At 48.2% G+C, this 18,480-nt stretch overlaps 2 protein-coding genes across 3 annotated transcripts in view; one reads left to right on the top strand and one right to left on the bottom strand.

Moving 5' to 3' along the window:
- The window catches only part of LOC138353170 (PML-RARA-regulated adapter molecule 1-like), a 109,619-nt gene extending 107,303 nt beyond the window's left edge, over nucleotides 1-2,316 (top strand). The window contains exon 3 of the mRNA XM_069306039.1: nucleotides 619-2,316. Coding sequence (XP_069162140.1) covers nucleotides 619-2,316 — 1,698 coding nt within the window. The remainder of the gene's footprint in view (nucleotides 1-618) is intronic.
- LOC123770698 (macrophage mannose receptor 1-like) overlaps nucleotides 1-18,480 on the bottom strand; it is a 235,825-nt gene that overhangs the window by 208,940 nt on the left and 8,405 nt on the right. The gene's annotated exons all lie outside the window — the stretch shown is intronic.

The raw sequence follows: 18,480 nt of genomic DNA on the forward strand, positions 1-18,480 counted from the left end.
AATAGAGAAAATATATTAATTCAGGAAAACTTGGCTTATTAGGCAAATCGGGCCTTGCATAGTAGGCTGAGAAGTGCGTTCTGGCTACTAGGTACGACATATATATATATATAAAATTGACTGCGAGTCGTAGGTCAGACTACACGCAGAAGCTTCCGTGAACCTGTTTAACATCACCGTCATTCAGGAGTCCAGTGTGAGCACAATATCCAAAGGCAACGTCATTTCAAATGCCAAATCGACGTCCATTTACCGTTCAATTAACAGCGACCCGAGCGGCGCCATTCTCGGGGTTCCGCTGGGATATGTTGGGCAATGTAAAGACTGTCTGAAGGAAAAGAAATATATCAAATTGTCCAAACCATTTTCAGATGCGATTGTTAAAAATCGGGGAGCTAAATGCCGTTGTTTTAGATTCAGTTACTGGGAACAGAAAGTTCCAAGTAGCACGGACTATGGTGAGCCCGTAGTGGACTTGAGGTAAAGTTGTCAGTAAGAATTGCTGTAAATTTAATGTAATGTCTGAAATGGAGGGCTGAAAGAGCACATGCCACAGTGTTCTGACGATCATGGACCCGTCCTGTAGGGTAATGTTGAGTGGGGGGGGGGGGCTTCCAGCAGCGGCCAGAGGGTGGCTTCCAGCAGCGGCCAGAGGGTGGCTTCCAGCAGCGGCCAGAGGGTGGCTTCCAGCAGCGGCCAGAGGGTGGCTTCCAGCAGCGGCCAGAGGGTGGCTTCCAGCAGCGGCCAGAGGGTGGCTTCCAGCAGCGGCCAGAGGGTGGCTTCCAGCAGCGGCCAGAGGGTGGCTTCCAGCAGCGGCCAGAGGGTGGCTTCCAGCAGCGGCCAGAGGGTGGCTTCCAGCAGAGGGTGGCTTCCAGCAGCGGCCAGAGGGGCTTCCAGCAGCGCAGCCCGTCCTCGAGCAGCGGCCAGAGGAGCCTTCCAGCAGCGGCCAGAGGAGCCTTCCAGCAGCGGCCAGAGGAGCCTTCCAGCAGCGACCAGAGGAGCCTTCTAGCAGCGGCCAGAGGAGCCTTCCAGCAGCAACCAGAGGAGCCTTCCAGCAGCGACCAGAGGAGCCTTCCAGCAGCGACCAGAGGAGCCTTCCAGCAGCGACCAGAGGAGCCTTCCAGCAGCGACCAGAGGAGCCTTCCAGCAGCGACCAGAGGAGCCTTCCAGCAGCGACCAGAGGAGCCTTCCAGCAGCGACCAGAGGAGCCTTCCAGCAGCGACCAGAGGAGCCTTCCAGCAGCGACCAGAGGAGCCTTCCAGCAGCGACCAGAGGAGCCTTCCAGCAGCGACCAGAGGAGCCTTCCAGCAGCGACCAGAGGAGCCTTCCAGCAGCGACCAGAGGAGCCTTCCAGCAGCGACCAGAGGAGCCTTCCAGCAGCGACCAGAGGAGCCTTCCAGCAGCGACCAGAGGAGCCTTCCAGCAGCGACCAGAGAAGCCTTCCAGCAGCGACCAGAGGAGCCTTCCAGCAGCGACCAGAGGAGCCTTCCAGCAGCGACCAGAGAAGCCTTCCAGCAGCGACCAGAGGAGCCTTCCAGCAGCGACCAGAGGAGCCTTCCAGCAGCGACCAGAGGAGCCTTCCAGCAGCGACCAGAGGAGCCTTCCAGCAGCGACCAGAGGAGCCTTCCAGCAGCGACCAGAGGAGCCTTCCAGCAGCGGCCAGAAGAGCCTTCCAGCAGCGACCAGAGGAGCCTTCCAGCAGCGACCAGAGGAGCCTTCCAGCAGCGACCAGAGGAGCCTTCCAGCAGCGACCAGAGGAGCCTTCCAGCAGCGACCAGAGGAGCCTTCCAGCAGCGACCAGAGGAGCCTTCCAGCAGCGACCAGAGGAGCCTTCCAGCAGCGACCAGAGGAGCCTTCCAGCAGCGACCAGAGAAGCCTTCCAGCAGCGACCAGAGGAGCCTTCCAGCAGCGACCAGAGGAGCCTTCCAGCAGCGACCAGAGGAGCCTTCCAGCAGCGACCAGAGGAGCCTTCCAGCAGCGACCAGAGGAGCCTTCCAGCAGCGACCAGAGGAGCCTTCCAGCAGCGACCAGAGGAGCCTTCCAGCAGCGGCCAGAGGAGCCTTCCAGCAGCGACCAGAGGAGCCTTCCAGCAGCGACCAGAGGAGCCTTCCAGCAGCGACCAGAGGAGCCTTCCAGCAGCGACCAGAGGAGCCTTCCAGCAGCGACCAGAGGAGCCTTCCAGCAGCGACCAGAGGAGCCTTCCAGCAGCGACCAGAGGAGCCTTCCAGCAGCGACCAGAGGAGCCTTCCAGCAGCGACCAGAGGAGCCTTCCAGCAGCGGCCAGAGGGACTTCCAGCACCAGGCCTCAGCGTGTAACAAAGACAGCTTGCAGAAGAATGCGGTATAAAGACCCAAAGGGTGAAGATGCAGACCCACCAGGTGCACTCATGATGAAAACGAACCGCCGCCGCCACCACTACTTGGCTAGCAATTCCTCTCACTAATGGAGCAAAATGCATTTTTGAAGAGCTTTGTGCAGTATAAAGGATTTGGTGGAAGCTTCTCATGGCGCTGACGATGATGCTGTTGACGGCAATGGGATTGTAAGTAGGCGAATGTGGTGGTTGAGTTGATAATGGGGGGTTGAGGAGGTTGATGGGGGGGGGGTTTGAGAGGTTGATGGAGGGGTTGAGAGGTTGATGGAGGGGGGTTGAGAGTTTGATGGGGGGGGGTTGAGGAGGTTGATGGAGGGGGTTGATGGGGGCGGTATTAAGAGTTGCGTTGGTAGAGAGTATCGTGGTGGCCTGGCTTTTCGAGAATGTTGAACTACTAACCTATCAATATTTGCCTATCAGTGACAATGGGGAAGTTAGATCCAGCTCTTTATTTAGATCTAAATGTTCCGAGGAAATTGTGATTTAGTTGATAGTGTTCCAGAACACCCATTATTATCCCTCGTGATCGTTCAGTGGGCTTGAAAATGACGTGAAATTATCTAATACTAGACGAAATGAAATCAATAAACTCACTATTATCAACGGTGATTGACATACGAGATTCTCAGAATGATTGACATACAGAAGAACATTCCCCGTGGAAGAGAACACGAGTAGAACAGGTTGGGCTCCACATTAGTTCTTGAGAGATTGGAGAACAGTACGAGAAGGGAAGGAAACTACCAGAAAAAACCGCAAAGCCCATTACGACTAAATATATATAGCACTTGGAAAGGGATCAAGGATAAGGATTTGAGATGGAACGGAAGGGAAAGGAATGATGCCCAACCACTTTGGTGGACGACCGGTGGGGGATCGAACCCCGACCCAACAAAAACCAAAACCCGACGCTCTATCCACCAACACAAATGGACGCCAAGCACCCCTCCCCCCCTCCCCCAACAGGAGGAGTCGTGGACAAAAAGAACCTTTAATACAAGCTTCCCAATAAAACATTAAAGTAAAATGGATTAGGGTGATTAAATCGGGGTGGCTGTCACTTGGCTCCGTCAGCAATTACCTCGTGACGCTAAATACGCAGCAGGAAGTAATTAACTAAGCCTGGGGAAAACCGTCAATGAGTGATGACATAATTAATTAGTTTAGCGCGTATGAATAAAAAGCGTAGTGGCCTTAAAAAATGATGGGAGTTAGGTTAATGTTGGGCCAGCTGCTAGTTTTACCGCGGTGGTTGGGTTGTGGGGACCGCGGGGGGGGGGGGGGGGGAGGGGGGCTAAACAAGGACAACGGGATAGATTTAGAGGGCGGGATAGATTTAGAGGGTGGGATAGATTTAGAGGGCGGGATAGATTTAGAGGGCGGGATAGATTTAGAGGGCGGGATAGATTTAGAGTAAAATTTAGACCGCAGGATAGATTTTGAGCCCAGGATAGATTTAGAGTGCGGGATAGATTTAGAGTAAAAATTAGACCGCAAGATAGATTTAGAGCGCAGGATAGATTTAGAGTGCGGGATAGATTTAGAGTAAAAATTAGACAGCAGGATAGATTTAGAGCGCAGGATAGATTTAGAGTGCGGGATAGATTTAGAGTAAAAATTAGACAGCAGGATAGATTTAGAGTGCAGGATAGATTTAGAGCGCAGGATAGATTTAGAGTGCAGGATAGATTTAGAGCGCAGGATAGATTTAGAGTGTAGGATAGATTTACTGGGTGCTGAGTAAATTTAGGCTGGGATAGATTTAGAGGGCTGAACAGAGTTAGAAGACGGTAAATCTACAGTGCAGGGAAACAAAATAGTTTCCGGTAAATTGGGTGTTTCAATAGTTTGTAATTAACAGCTTTATAACTAACAAAATTAAAGTTATAATTATTAGTGGTTAAAGAAGGATAGTGAGGGAGGTGGGAAGGATGGTGAGGGACGGGGGGAGTAGGGGTGGTAATCCTAGAGAGAGCGAGAGAGAGAGAGCTAGCGAGAGAGAGAGAGCGAGCGAGCGAGAGAGAGCCAGCGAGCGAGAGCCAGCAAGAGAGCGAGAGCAAGAGAGAGCGAGAGAGAGCGAGAGCAAGAGAGAGCGAGAGCGAGCAAGAGAGAGCGAGAGCGAGCGAGAGAGCGCAAGAGAGAGCGAGAGAGAAAGACTGATCCAAGACGTGAGGAGAGGAGGAAGAAGCCGGTCTGAGATCAAGCAGGTGAAGAACTCTCTCTAAGCTCCCCCAACAACAATAGCTGGGCGCCAGGCGGCAGATAAGAGAGACCAAAGGTATACACCGAGGCGAATATGGAATTTTTTTATATTTCATCTCGTGGACTCTATTCAGGTTCTTAGTATGGCGAGATGTGGTGTTCAAAGAGCAGGGAATGTGCCCAAGACGCTGAGAAGAAGGGGAGGAGGAGGAGCAGCTGAGAATGAGAGCAGGAAAGAGGAGACAAAGATGATTATAAGGCGTTTCGCAAAATTTCCCTGGCTCTTTTTTTATCAGTTTAGCTCCGATTCAATTTTGATCTGTAATTCCTTTCCTAGAACCACTTCACTAGTAGGGGCCCCCATGGGATCCACCCAAGAGCCCGGGGCCCCCATGGGATCCACACAAGAGCCCGGGGCCCCCATGGGATCCACACAAGAGCCCGGGGCCCCCATGGGATCCACCCAAGAGCCCGGGGGCCCCCCCACGGTCACCACAAGAGCTCGGGCCCCCACGGTCCACCACAAGAGCCCGGGGGCCCCCAACATCAACTCTCCAACTAATCCACAAAATTATTCCATTAAATTTATAAATATTGTAGCCTGTCAATATAAAAATATTAATATATTTCGTATTAACCCCCAGGATTTATATATATATATATATATATATATATATATATATATATATATATATATATATATATATATATATATATATATATATTGAACAACTCTTTGAACTCATTGATAAATATTCACATTACATGTATATTTTTTATTGGGATGAAATTGCCAATTTGTACAGTGAAGTAAGATAACTGATTACCGTGTGGCACTCAGAGTCCTGTAATCACCTCCATGTGTGCTGACCTGTCCTGGTATTATTTACCTGAATTTACCCGAGGGCCACTGACGACAGTGGCCCGGATGAGGACAGGAAGCCGGCGGCTCGTCGAAGGTTCCCAAATTTTATTTCTGACTTGTTGCGGCATTACGGTGCTATCTTCATGCGTCATGCGCTAGGGAAGAACTCTGCCCGCCTCGTGTAGCTTCTGGGGATCAACAGCCCCGCGGCCCGGTCTCCACGGGTTGGCATTACTTGTGTATAGAGAATAATAGTTGTTACGGTTATGTCCTGCATCTTGAGGGTATCTTGAGATGATTTCGGGGCTTTAGTGTCCCCGCGGCCCAGTCCTCGACCAGGCCTCCACCCCCAGGAAGCAGCCCGTGACAGCTGACTAACACACAGGTACCTATTTTGCTGCTAGGTAACAGGGGCATAGGGTGAAAGAAACTCTGCCCATTGTTTCTCGCCGGCGCCCGGGATCGAACCCGGGACCACAGGATCACAAGTCCAGCGTGCTGTCCGCTCGGCTGACCGGCTCCCCGGCATAGTAGTAGTTTCCTGCCTGTTCCTTTACCAGCTCCATACCCTGGAAACACAAACCAAAACTGTCTCTATTTTCCGCGTGTTACAACTTGTAATAAAGTTGTTACAGCTTGGCTTAACGTGTTTATGACGTATTAGATCGCTGTTACAACTTGCTATATTGGTTGTTATAACTGGTTAGGAGGTGTTAAAACTTGTTCGAACGTTGTACCAACGTCGTAGTTTCGGTGTGTGTTTGGCGGGTATCAACGTGCTTCAATATCAAGATTCAATAACAATGTGCCAAAACGTATCGTCTAGACACGCCTCCTCCCCCTCCAGTACCCGAGACGCCTGCTGCACCTGCCGTCTAGACACGCCTCCTCCCCCTCCAGTACCCGAAACGCCTGCTGCACCTGCCGTCTAGACACGCCTCCTCCCCCTCCAGTACCCGAGACGCCTGCTGCACCTGCCGTCTAGACACGCCTCCTCCCCCTCCAGTACCCGAGACGCCTGCTGCACCTGCCGTCTAGACACGCCTCCTCCCCCTCCAGTACCCGAGACGCCTGCTGCACCTGCCGTCTAGACACGCCTCCTCCCCCTCCAGTACCCGAGACGCCTGCTGCACCTGCCGTCTAGACACGCCTCCTCCCCCTCCAGTACCCGAGACGCCTGCTGCACCTGCCGTCTAGACACGCCTCCTCCCCCTCCAGTACCCGAGACGCCTGCTGCACCTGCCGTCTAGACACGCCTCCTCCCCCTCCAGTACCCGAGACGCCTGCTGCACCTGCCGTCTAGACACGCCTCCTCCCCCTCCAGTACCCGAGACGCCTGCTGCACCTGCCGTCTCGCCGGTTGACCAGACGCCACCAGCTGACTACCTCTCTCTCGGTCGTTTAACTGCCGGCTTCTTGTTTCCAACTCCAGTATTCGCGCCAAATATGACATCACAGCTCATATAAAAAGCCCTTCCAGCGTCCAGGGGCCAGATTCACGAAAGCAGTTACGCAAGCACTTACGAACGTGTACATCTTAACTCAATCTTTGACGGCTTTGGTTACATTTATTTAACAGTTTTACAAGTATGAAAACTTCCCATTCAACTGTTGTTATTGTTATAAACAGCCTCCTGGTGCTTCGGAGCTCATTAACTGTTTAATAATTGTAAACAAAGCCGCCAAAGATTGAGAAAAGATGTACACGTTTGTAAGTGCTTTCGTGAATCTGGCCCCAGAGCGTCGGATTACTCTTCTAGTGCTCATTGCTGCCGCAGCTACTCTCACCTAGGGATGATGATAGATGCACATAGCATTTTTGTATAAAGTATTACCTTTCACCTTTGTTATTAACGTAAATTTCACATGTACATATTTCTCTTTTCATTGTGTTTAATCCAAGTGGATAAGAGGTTTTGTCATTAATGGTTACTTGTCAGTTTGTGTAAAATTAGTCACTTTGTTACATTAAATGTTTAATGGGTTTATTGTTTTTACCCGCAGCTCTCACACGGTAAAGGTATCAAGCAGTTTTTTTCTTCATTGTTTTCTCTTTTTGTATTATTAATGTGCGATTGTCACAACACCCGCCAGAATAGTTACTGCTCTACTCCAGACTCTGGTGACACAGTATAAACATAAGAGGGTAGATATCCCTGGAAACACAAACCAAAACTGTCTCCATTTTCCCCTTGTTACAACTTGTAATGAAGTTGTTACATCTTGGCTTAACGTGTTTATGACGTATTTGAACGTTGTTACAACTTGCTATATTGGTTGTTATAACTGGTTAGGAAGTGTTAAATCTTGTTCGAACGTTGTACCAACGTCGTAGTTTCGGTGTGTTTGGCGGGATATATCGCGTGGCCCAACACCGCTCCTGGAGATGTTATTTCCAGGTTGTCACAACGTTCCCGTCAACATTGTGGGCGCCAGAATGTGAGAGTCAAGGGAGGAGACAAAGGAATATAGAGAAAGAGAAAGATGGAGACTGGGAGATAAATGATTGAAAGGGGAGATATGAATCGAGTTAAAGTGAGACATTTGTACAGATATGGAGTGGTTTTTTTTTTATTAATATGGTATATACTTTCTAATATCTTAAATTGCTGGTCAGAAAAGGGCATCTAATTAGTGAGATTTAGTCGTATGTCGTGTGTACTTGACACATTACGATTTAATAATAAACTAAATTATTAATGAAGTTTAAGTTTGCAAGAAGGCAATAGGTTAAAAAAAATTAAAAATATTAAAATTTCTTTATCACCATTGCCAAATTCTTGCAAAAATAACTGCATTAATTTATAAATGTAAAACTTACCCAAACATATATAAGACTATGTTGACCAGACCACACACTAGAAGGTGAAGGGACGACGACGTTTCGGTCCGTCCTGGACCATTCTCAAGTCGATTGATATTCGATTTGAGAATCAACTTGAGAATGGTCCAGGACGGACCGAAACGTCGTCGTCCCTTCACCTTCTAGTGTGTGATCTAGTCAACATTCTTCAGCCACGTTATTGTGACTCATCGCCTGCATAAGACTATGTTCATTGATGAGTACACAAGGTTGGTGCAAGGATTACAATATGGCTTCAATTCGCATGGAAATTTACTTGTCCTCTAGAAGTTATTTTTCCCATTAACTCTAGAAGCTATTTTTCCCATTAACTCTAGAAGCTATTTTTCCCATTAAATTCCTTACAGACCCTTCAACAACCTCTGGACATGTAATCCAACCGTGTTCCAGTCTTCAGCGAAATTCCTAAGTTTGGCGGATGAATTAATGATCCCCCTTAACAATATCGTCATTAACACGGATCTGATTGGCACGCTCAATCAGGACGGTCAAAAGGAAGATAAATCTCTGAGGATGAGGTACATCTTGAGGGGGAAATCAGGAAAGCTAAGGAAATTAAGTAACAAGAGGGGAAACATTTTTTCCAAATTGCTTAGTTTTTCTCCTTGCTCTTATCTGTGTGTGCACATGCACCAACTCGATCGGAGATGTCACACAGAGCTCGCTGTCTGACATTTCTTTATCAGGGATCTCGATGTGTTAGGGATTAAAATTTTATATATTTATTCCCCCAAATGCTTCGCATCTGTTTGATTTATCGCCAAAAATCTTGTAGGTTTGAAAGAAATGTACAAGTAAGTTTTAAGTATATCTCCTGTAAGTCTTAAATGTCTCCGCAACACAAAGATGTTTATGAGCAAGAACAACTCGTGAAATGGGACACAGGTGGAATTAACAGCCACCCAAATGCCCGAGGAAGATGTTTTTCCCAGTCAGTAGTAAACAAACGGAATGTACTATAGTCATTCACAGGTGAGAGGCACTATAATCACTCACAGGTGAGAGGAATATACTTCACAACACCTACGGCCAATACCCACGCCCGTTACGCCTATTGTAGTAGCCTAATCTTCATCTTTCATACTCCACAACACAGTTTCAAATGTAGATGTATCGAGAGCCCCTTAATCTACGGCGCCTATCATGGCAGAGATGAGTACTCACCGAGTACTCACCTAGTACTCTATGAGTGGTTGGATCACAGCGTGGAGTCAAGTAGAACCAGGCCGGTACTCTCTCTCTTTATTTTACTCGTGTGACGAGTTTCAAAGGAACCAAACGAAAATGAAAGGGGTTTATATTGTCACGTTTTGAAAGCTTAACAATGTTGACTACAGCTGTACACCTTTTGCATATTTGTGCGTGTGTGTTGGAGGGAAGGTAGGGGGTGATGGAGGGAAGGTAGGGGGGTGATGGAGGGAAGGTAGGGGGGGTGATGGAGGGAAGGTAGGGGGGTGATGGAGGGAAGGTAGGGGGGGGTGATGGAGGGAAGGTAGGGGGGGTGATGGAGGGAAGGTAGGGGGGGGGTGATGGAGGGAAGGTAGGGGGGGTGATGGAGGGAAGGTAGGGGGGGTGATGGAGGGAAGGTAGGGGGGTGATGGAGGGAAGGTAGGGGGGTGATGGAGGGAAGGTAGGGGGGTGATGGAGGGAAGGTAGGGGGGGTGATAGAGGGAAGGTAGGGAGGTGATGGAGGGAAGGTAGGGGGTGATGGAGGGAAGGTAGGGGGTGATGGAGGGAAGGTAGGGGGTGATGGAGGTAACGTAGGGGTGATGGAGGGAACGTAGGGGTGTTGGAGGGAAGGTAGGGGGGTGATGGAGGTAACGTAGGGGTGATGGAGGGAACGTAGGGGTCATGGAGGCAATCCGCCCACCATTACCCGTCAACCCGTCTAAGTAACCTGTCTCAGCCGTCACCACCACCACCGTCCACGGCGTGGGGAACCTTAACCACCCTCCAGTTTGAGAAAGATCAACAAATGTGAGACTTGAGCTCAAATGACTCGCAACTCCAGGGAGATCACTCGCTGCCTTTGTCGACTTAATTAAGCTTACCTGTAATAAAAATCTCCCTAATTAAGCTTACCTGTAATAAAAACTCGCGATTGCTTTGTTAATTCAGCGAATGTAATATTGCACCAGGATAATAGCCCTATCCACTGTTGTTCAAGTTATAAACCGAGGCTCGCTTGCTCGATCAACAAACGGTGCCCTTGTAAATATTTACTCATTTCAACGTCATTCATCTCGGGATTGTTTTTCGAACGCTTCTTAACCGGCCTACGATTCAGACTGTTATAACGTAACTGGAAATGGATCCATCTATCCATCTATAATATCCACAAGGAAGTGGATAGACGCCTTCAAATATCCAACATTGTTTCAACTCATTTTGTATCTATGTACTTTTATCTGAATAAACATTATATTATTATTATTATTATTATTATTATTAAACAACGGGTAAATGAATAGAGAAGCCAAAACCCATATTAGAAGATATTAAGAAAAATGGTGTAACCACTATCCACTATCAGCTCAATATAAAACAGAATAATTAGAAAGAATAATTAAAAATATAATTTCAAGTACAGAGTAACAGAATCAGACCAGAGATTGGAATTAATTATTTACTACAAAACAAAATGAACAGCTAATCTACTTTTATTTTTTATGACCACCATAAAGCTGTATACACGACTGACGTGCCATCTACAGGCTGTCTGGAAGACTGACCTGCCATCTACAGGCTGTCTGGAAGACTGACCTGCCATCTACAGGCTGTCTGGAAGACTGACCTGCCATCTACAGGCTGTCTGGAAGACTGACCTGCCATCTACAGGCTGTCTAGAAGACTGACCTGCCATCTGCAGGCTGTCTGGAAGACTGACCTGCCATCTACAGGCTGTCTGGAAGACTGACCTGCCATCTACACGCTGTCTGGAAGACTGACCTGCCATCTACAGGCTGTCTGGAAGACTGACCTGCCATCTACAGGCTGTCTGGAAGACTGACCTGCCATCAACAAGCTGGTGCCCCTAGAAACCATATGCAAAGTGCATACAACACTCGCTAGGAAGAAGCTAGTAGGTGATAGAACAATCCTGGCAGCCACCACTGACCAAAGAATGCAAATCCTGGAAGTTATACCCATAAACGCAGAGAGAGACAAAGCCTAAATATACAAAGTAACGACCTTGCCTACACTCAGATCTAGATCTCACCAAATAGCACCTAATAAAGATGATATCTCTATCGACTTCTCCCCCGCCCACTGCTTTATCCAATGTTTGACTCATTTATTCCCCATTATTCCCCGAGAGCGCCTATCAACTGTTACAGCTCCGCTCCTGTGGCATGTCAAGTCCACTACGGGCTCGCCATAGCCCGTGCTACTTGGAACGCTTTGTTCCCAGTAGCTGAATCTTAATCATCATTATCTTATCAACTCGTTCAACCCGGGTGCTTCCGGAAGCACCACCACCCAAATACGAGGTTCCAGGCGAACCGAATCATCCACCGTTCCCAAGCGAGGAACATGATTTAAGATGCACCCAATAAAAAAAACGTAGACTCGGCCTCTTCTCTAACGACGTGTTTAGGAAGGAGAAAGAACTGGATCGGAATGCGACAATGACTATGGTCATACTGACACTGCGACACAACCGTCCTCAATCCAGGGGGATCAACACTGACCCAAGGGGGGGGGGGGGGTCAACACTGACCCCAAAGGGGTCAACACTGACCCAGGGGGGTCCAACACTGACCCAGGGGGGGGGGTCAACACTGACCCCAGGGGGGTCAACACTGACCCAGGGGGGTCCAACACTGACCCAGGGGGAGGGTCAACACTGACCCAGGACACGTCCAGCCAGCCGCCCCTGAAATGAGGCGCAGTCAACCCCAAAGAAAGAAGCAGGTAAAGACTGCTTCTTTATTCTTTCCCAACTAGCGAGAACGAAGAATATGATTGAAGAAGGAAGACCACCTACAGAAGGAAGAAGAAGGTTCCTATGAAGGAACCACAAGACTGGTAGCCTCTCTTCCTTCCCTTCTTTAGTGGGTCGTAATTACTACCTCCCGGTGGATACATCTTATCCACCGCTGAGATCCACTTCACAAGACCCCTAGGGAGCAGGGAGACGGCAGTCTGCACCTCCTACAGGTCCGCACCTTCTAGGCCAGGAGCTAGATTCACGAAGCAGTTACGCAAGCACTTACGAACCTGTACATCTTTTCTCAATCTTTGGCGGCTTTGTTTACAATTATTAAACAGTTAATGAGCTCCGAAGCACCAGGAGGCTGTTTATAATAATAACAACAGTTGATTGGGTGTTTTTCATACTTGTAAACTGTTTTATAAATGTAACCAAAACCATCAAAGATTGAGTTAAGATGTACAAGTTCGTAAGTACTTGTGTAACTGCTTCGTGAATCTGGCCCCAGATGTGTAAGCCTCGACGCGCCTCGCCATGCACCCGGGTCGAGCCCGGCCACTTCGACTATAAAAGCTTCCTCTTCAAGGACCCACTTCCTGGCTCACCCCATGTCCAACCACTTGGACTGGACGGTAGAGCAACGGTCTCGCTTCATGCAGGTCGGCGTTCAATCCCCCCCAACCGTCCACAAAACGTTGGGTACCATTCCTTTCACCCCGTCTTATCCTAAATCCTTTTCCTCATCAAATATTGGGAGGAAAAACACGACACTATTCCTAGACCTGTCAAATTTTCTTCAGGGACGTGATGAGGGTTGCAATAGATTTGTTGCAACCTTCAACACTTTTCACTTTCAATAATCTGATTATTATGAAAGATAATCAACTTCCTGTTGCATTTTTTCCCGACAGACAAAGATTAACTTTCCAAATACACGAGACCTCCCTGAATTACGGTCATAATTACAATTTATTCAAAATGCAAGTTAATATATTGTTTTTTGTAATCGACGTTAACATAGAATACGTTATTAAGACAACCTAGGAGTTTTTACCGGAGACTGTTATATATTCACGTGACGAGGTTGTGATATACCATATATATGTCATATATAAATGTGACGAGGTAATTCGCGTGGTTGGCAGAACACAAGCGACCATATACACCCTGGTAGAACACAAGCGACCATATACACCCTGGTAGAACACAAGCGACCAGACACCCTGGTAGAACACAAGCGATCATATACACCCTGGCAGAACACAAGCGACCAGACACCCTGGTAGAACACAAGCGACCATATACACCCTGGTAGAACACAAGCGACCATATACACCCTGGCAGAACACAAGCGACTATATACACCCTGGTAGAACACAAGCGACCATATACACCCTGGTAGAACACAAGCGACCATATACACCCTGGCAGAACACAAGCGACCAGACACCCTGGTAGAACACAAGCGACCAGACACCCTGGTAGAACACAAGCGACCAGACACCCTGGTAGAACACAAGCGACCAGACACCCTGGTAGAACACAAGCGACCAGACACCCTGGTAGAACACAAGCGACCATATACACCCTGGTAGAACACAAGCGACCATATACACCCTGGCAGAACACAAGCGACCATATACACCCTGGTAGAACACAAGCGACCATATACACCCTGGTAGAACACAAGCGACCATATACACCCTGGTAGAACACAAGCGACCATATACACCCTGGTAGAACACAAGCGACCATATACACCCTGGTAGAACACAAGCGACCATATACACCCTGGCAGAACACAAGCGACTATATACACCCTGGTAGAACACAAGCGACCATATACACCCTGGTAGAACACAAGCGACCATATACACCCTGGTAGAACACAAGCGACCATATACACCCTGGTAGAACACAAGCGACCATATACACCCTGGTAGAACACAAGCGACCAGACACCCTGGTAGAACACAAGTGACCATATACACCCTGGTAGAACACAAGCGACCATATACACCCTGGCAGAACACAAGCGACCATATACACCCTGGCAGAACACAAGCGACCAGACACCCTGGTAGAACACAAGCGACCAGACACCTTAACTAAGCTGAAAGGAACATTTAAGAATTATCAGGAATATTACTGTACAGGAAAGCGCTGTCAAAGGTTTCATTGGCAAGTTCTAAGGTTTTAATTTGAGAAGTTAACGACGTATCGACCGCGTATTTACCCGCTTGGCGGCGGCTTGGCAGCTGGCGGCGGCCAATTCGGAGCTGCTGCTAATGAAACGTGTAGGGAATGTAAGCTTTGATACGTTAGAAATTCAGAAATTATATATATAGGAGCCTCACCACATCCGGTTGTCCAGCAGAGAGAGAACCTCGTTACCTAATGCCTCGCAACTATGTTGGAGTCGCTAGGACAAGAGGACAGCTGGAATATGTAGGATTTCCCAGGTGGTGGTGGAGTCACATGACAGCTTATTCAAATTATTCGAAAATTTGAAATTAAAAAAAATCGAAATTATTCAAAATTTGCTTATTAAACAAATTATTCCGGACAAATGAGGTGTAGAGATAGTGTCGAGAATTCTTCCTCGCGCAGATAGATAAAAGATATCTTTTATATAGATAATTCCAAAGGCGAGTGATGGACAATAGAGCTGAAAATTTTACTTTAAGTTTAAATTTCGAAATTTCTCATTAGAGACTAGTAAGTAAGACTTTCTAGAAAGTAGGAGACTCACGATTGAATTCTCTTACGGAAGTCTAATAATTAGTGTTCCTTGTGAGAAACCAACTTGTTCTATACGAGTGAACTGGTCAAGTGCCGCGCACTGGTTTACCTGTTACCGTGTGGCCAGGAGCTGTGGTCCACCACAGTACGTGTGGCCCAGGCTGCTCCACCACAGCACACGTGTGGCCCAGGCTGCTCCACCACAGCACACGTGTGGCCCAGGCTGCTCCACCACAGTACGTGTGGCCCAGGCTGCTCCACCACAGCACACGTGTGGCCCAGGCTGCTCCACCACAGCACACGTGTGGCCCAGGCTGCTCCACCACAGTACGTGTGGCCCAGGCTGCTCCACCACAGTACGTGTGGCCCAGGCTGCTCCACCACAGCACACGTGTGGCCCAGGCTGCTCCACCACAGCACACGTGTGGCCCAGGCTGCTCCACCACAGCACACGTGTGGCCCAGGCTGCTCCACCACAGTACGTGTGGCCCAGGCTGCTCCACCACAGCACGTGTGTGGCCCAGGCTGCTCCACCACAGCACACGTGTGGCCCAGGCTGCTCCACCACAGCACACGTGTGGCCCAGGCTGCTCCACCACACACAAGCAGGTTATCAGTCACACCACACAAGGTGTGACAGAGACGCCACGTGCTTGCCACAACAAAAGTCTCCACCTTCCACCAACAACAAAAATCTCTAGGATTGGGTTTAAAAATTCATGACTGACAAAAACAGATCTAACCTTGCATCAAGCATTTATGAAAGTTTGAAAATCTCACAAAAACACACAGTTTTTGGGAAAAGTTGAGAAAATGAAGCGAGGCAGAGACTGAACATCATGACTTCCTTATAGATACATTGAGCCTCAATGGGGGGTCCTACCCCCCCTCTCCCCCCCCCCTCAATAATGTCTCTACCTAGGAGTTTCCTCACCAATAAAATATCCTCAAAGCATCGCCATTTATCCACAATATTTACTAATTGCCAGTTAAAAAAGGGAAAATTAGAGTTGCATATAAAATATAACAAACTCGTGGTCCTGAGTATAAAGTTTCTTGGAGTGTTCCTCTCCAGGCGAGGGGACCACCTGCAGTCCTCTAAGGAAAAAAACTAACACAATACGCGCATCTGTTTGTGCATTGGAAGCCCCTAACAGCGTCGTTCATACCTAAATTGCGACGCCACACAATGGTGAGTTCGCTCTTCCAGAAATTTACAACGGCAATTTCTTCTCAATATTGGGAGGGCAGAATGCCAGGGTGATACTAAGACTGGTAGCCACAGTTCTCACCTGCCTCACGCCGATATCTTGTGGCTGATGGCCCCCTGGGGCGCGCTGGGGGCTAGTTCTCAGGGTTCCAGTCACTTCCCAGAGGGTGTGGGACGACTCTGTCTTTGTCTGTCTCTCTGTCTCTCTGTCTCTGTGTGACGCGGTTAAATCTGTGTCACACTTAAACTGGACCCTGTAACTAGCGTGACCCTCTCCCAGTTTAAGATGTGTTCTAAACAGGTTTACGTTTTCACCGGCAGTACCAATGTATGAGTGAGACACTGAAGGTGGGGGCAGACAGGAAGGTGCGACCACTTACGACCACAGACAGATGTGACCACTTACATCATCAATGGGAAAACCTTCATTATCCTCTCCCACCTCACGTCTAAAGGTAATTAAATCAATTATAATTAAATTCATCACTGACAGCTGAATTGTATAAATTTTCAACTCGCAAAAACATTCAGTAGATAAAAATATGCATCTTGTCGAGACTGTGTTAGTCACCTACCTCCGTGAGTTTAGCATCATTATATGAATTAGCTAAATGAGATATTTCAGCTAGTATATCTGCACAGACGCTGTTCCTGATGCAACACAGCTGTTGCTGTCAGGAACAGCAACAGCAAATGTCTGTCAGGACAGACAGTTGTCTATCAACTGTGGTGTGATAGTTAAACTCTGGCACAGTGCCACTGTCAGCTGTGGTGTGATAGTTAAACTCTGGCACAGTGCCACTGTCAGCTGTGGTGTGATAGTTAAACTCTGGTACAGTGCCACTGTCAGCTGTGGTGTGATAGTTAAACTCTGGCACAGTGCCACTGTCAACTGTGGTGTGATAGTTAAACTCTGGCACAGTGCCACTGTCAACTGTGGTGTAATAGTTAAACTCTGGCACAGTGCCACTGTCAGCTGTGGTGTGATAGTTAAACTCTGGCACAGTGCCACTGTCAACTGTGGTGTGATAGTTAAACTCTGGCACAGTGCCACTGTCAACTGTGGTGTGATAGTTAAACTCTGGCACAGTGCCACTGTCAACTGTGGTGTAATAGTTAAACTCTGGCACAGTGCCACTGTCAACTGTGGTATAATAGTTAAACTCTGGCACAGTGCCACTGTCAGCTGTGGTGTAATAGTTAAACTCTGGCACAGTGCCACTGTCAGCTGTGGTGTAATAGTTAAACTCTGGCACAGTGCCACTGTCAACTGTGGTGTAATAGTTAAACTCTGGCACAGTGCCACTGTCAGCTGTGGTGTAATAGTTAAACTCTGGCACAGTGCCACTGTCAGCTGTGGTGTAATAGTTAAACTCTGGCACAGTGCCACTGTCAACTGTGGTATAATAGTTAAACTCTGGCACAGTGCCACTGTCAGCTGTGGTGTAATAGTTAAACTCTGGCACAGTGCCACTGTCAGCTGTGGTGTAATAGTTAAACTCTGGCACAGTGCCACTGTCAACTGTGGTGTAATAGTTAAACTCTGGCACAGTGCCACTGTCAGCTGTGGTGTAATAGTTAAACTCTGGCACAGTGCCACTGTCAGCTGTGGTGTAATAGTTAAACTCTGGCACAGTGCCACTGTCAGCTGTGGTGCGATAGTTGACCTCTGGCACAGTGCCATGACCAGGTCGACATCTCTCATTCTACCTCTTAGTTCACACCCATTATAAATCAATTATTCTCTATCCACCTCTCATAGCCTTCCCTTGTCCCTCTCCTCCACACTACCATCCACAGTTGTTCTCAGTGAACTATCCCCATCACTCCTCTGCGTCACCTTCCATTCCGTCAACCCCAATATCATCCCCATTCCTCACCCCTTCCACCTCGATACCTCTCCCCTACCCACTCCCCTTCCTCCTTTCCCCGCAGCTTCACATTCGCTAACAAATTGCTACAGTCTGGTCAAAAGAAAGTTTCTCCATCACTGAAAAGCTCGCAGAGGACATGAAAACCTTTCTGTAAAATTCAATTCTAGTAACACCCCGTTTTCACGTGGTCAGGGGACTTTCTTCTCCAGTTTCCCCGTCACGTGGGGATATTTCCCTACCTTACGAGGCTTCGCCCGACCCCCGTGCTGCTGCCCAAGTTTCCGTCCCTAAGTAAATATTCATCTCTCTTCTTCTTGACATGTTCATGCATTTGTTATGCAATGTTGTTCTCCGGACACTTCAGAATGTGATATATGTTTTCTTGTTTGTTCTCTCTCGCGCTTCGTAATTTTTG

This window comes from Procambarus clarkii, chromosome 56 (assembly GCF_040958095.1).
Source record: "Procambarus clarkii isolate CNS0578487 chromosome 56, FALCON_Pclarkii_2.0, whole genome shotgun sequence".
Lineage (NCBI taxonomy): Eukaryota > Metazoa > Arthropoda > Malacostraca > Decapoda > Cambaridae > Procambarus > Procambarus clarkii.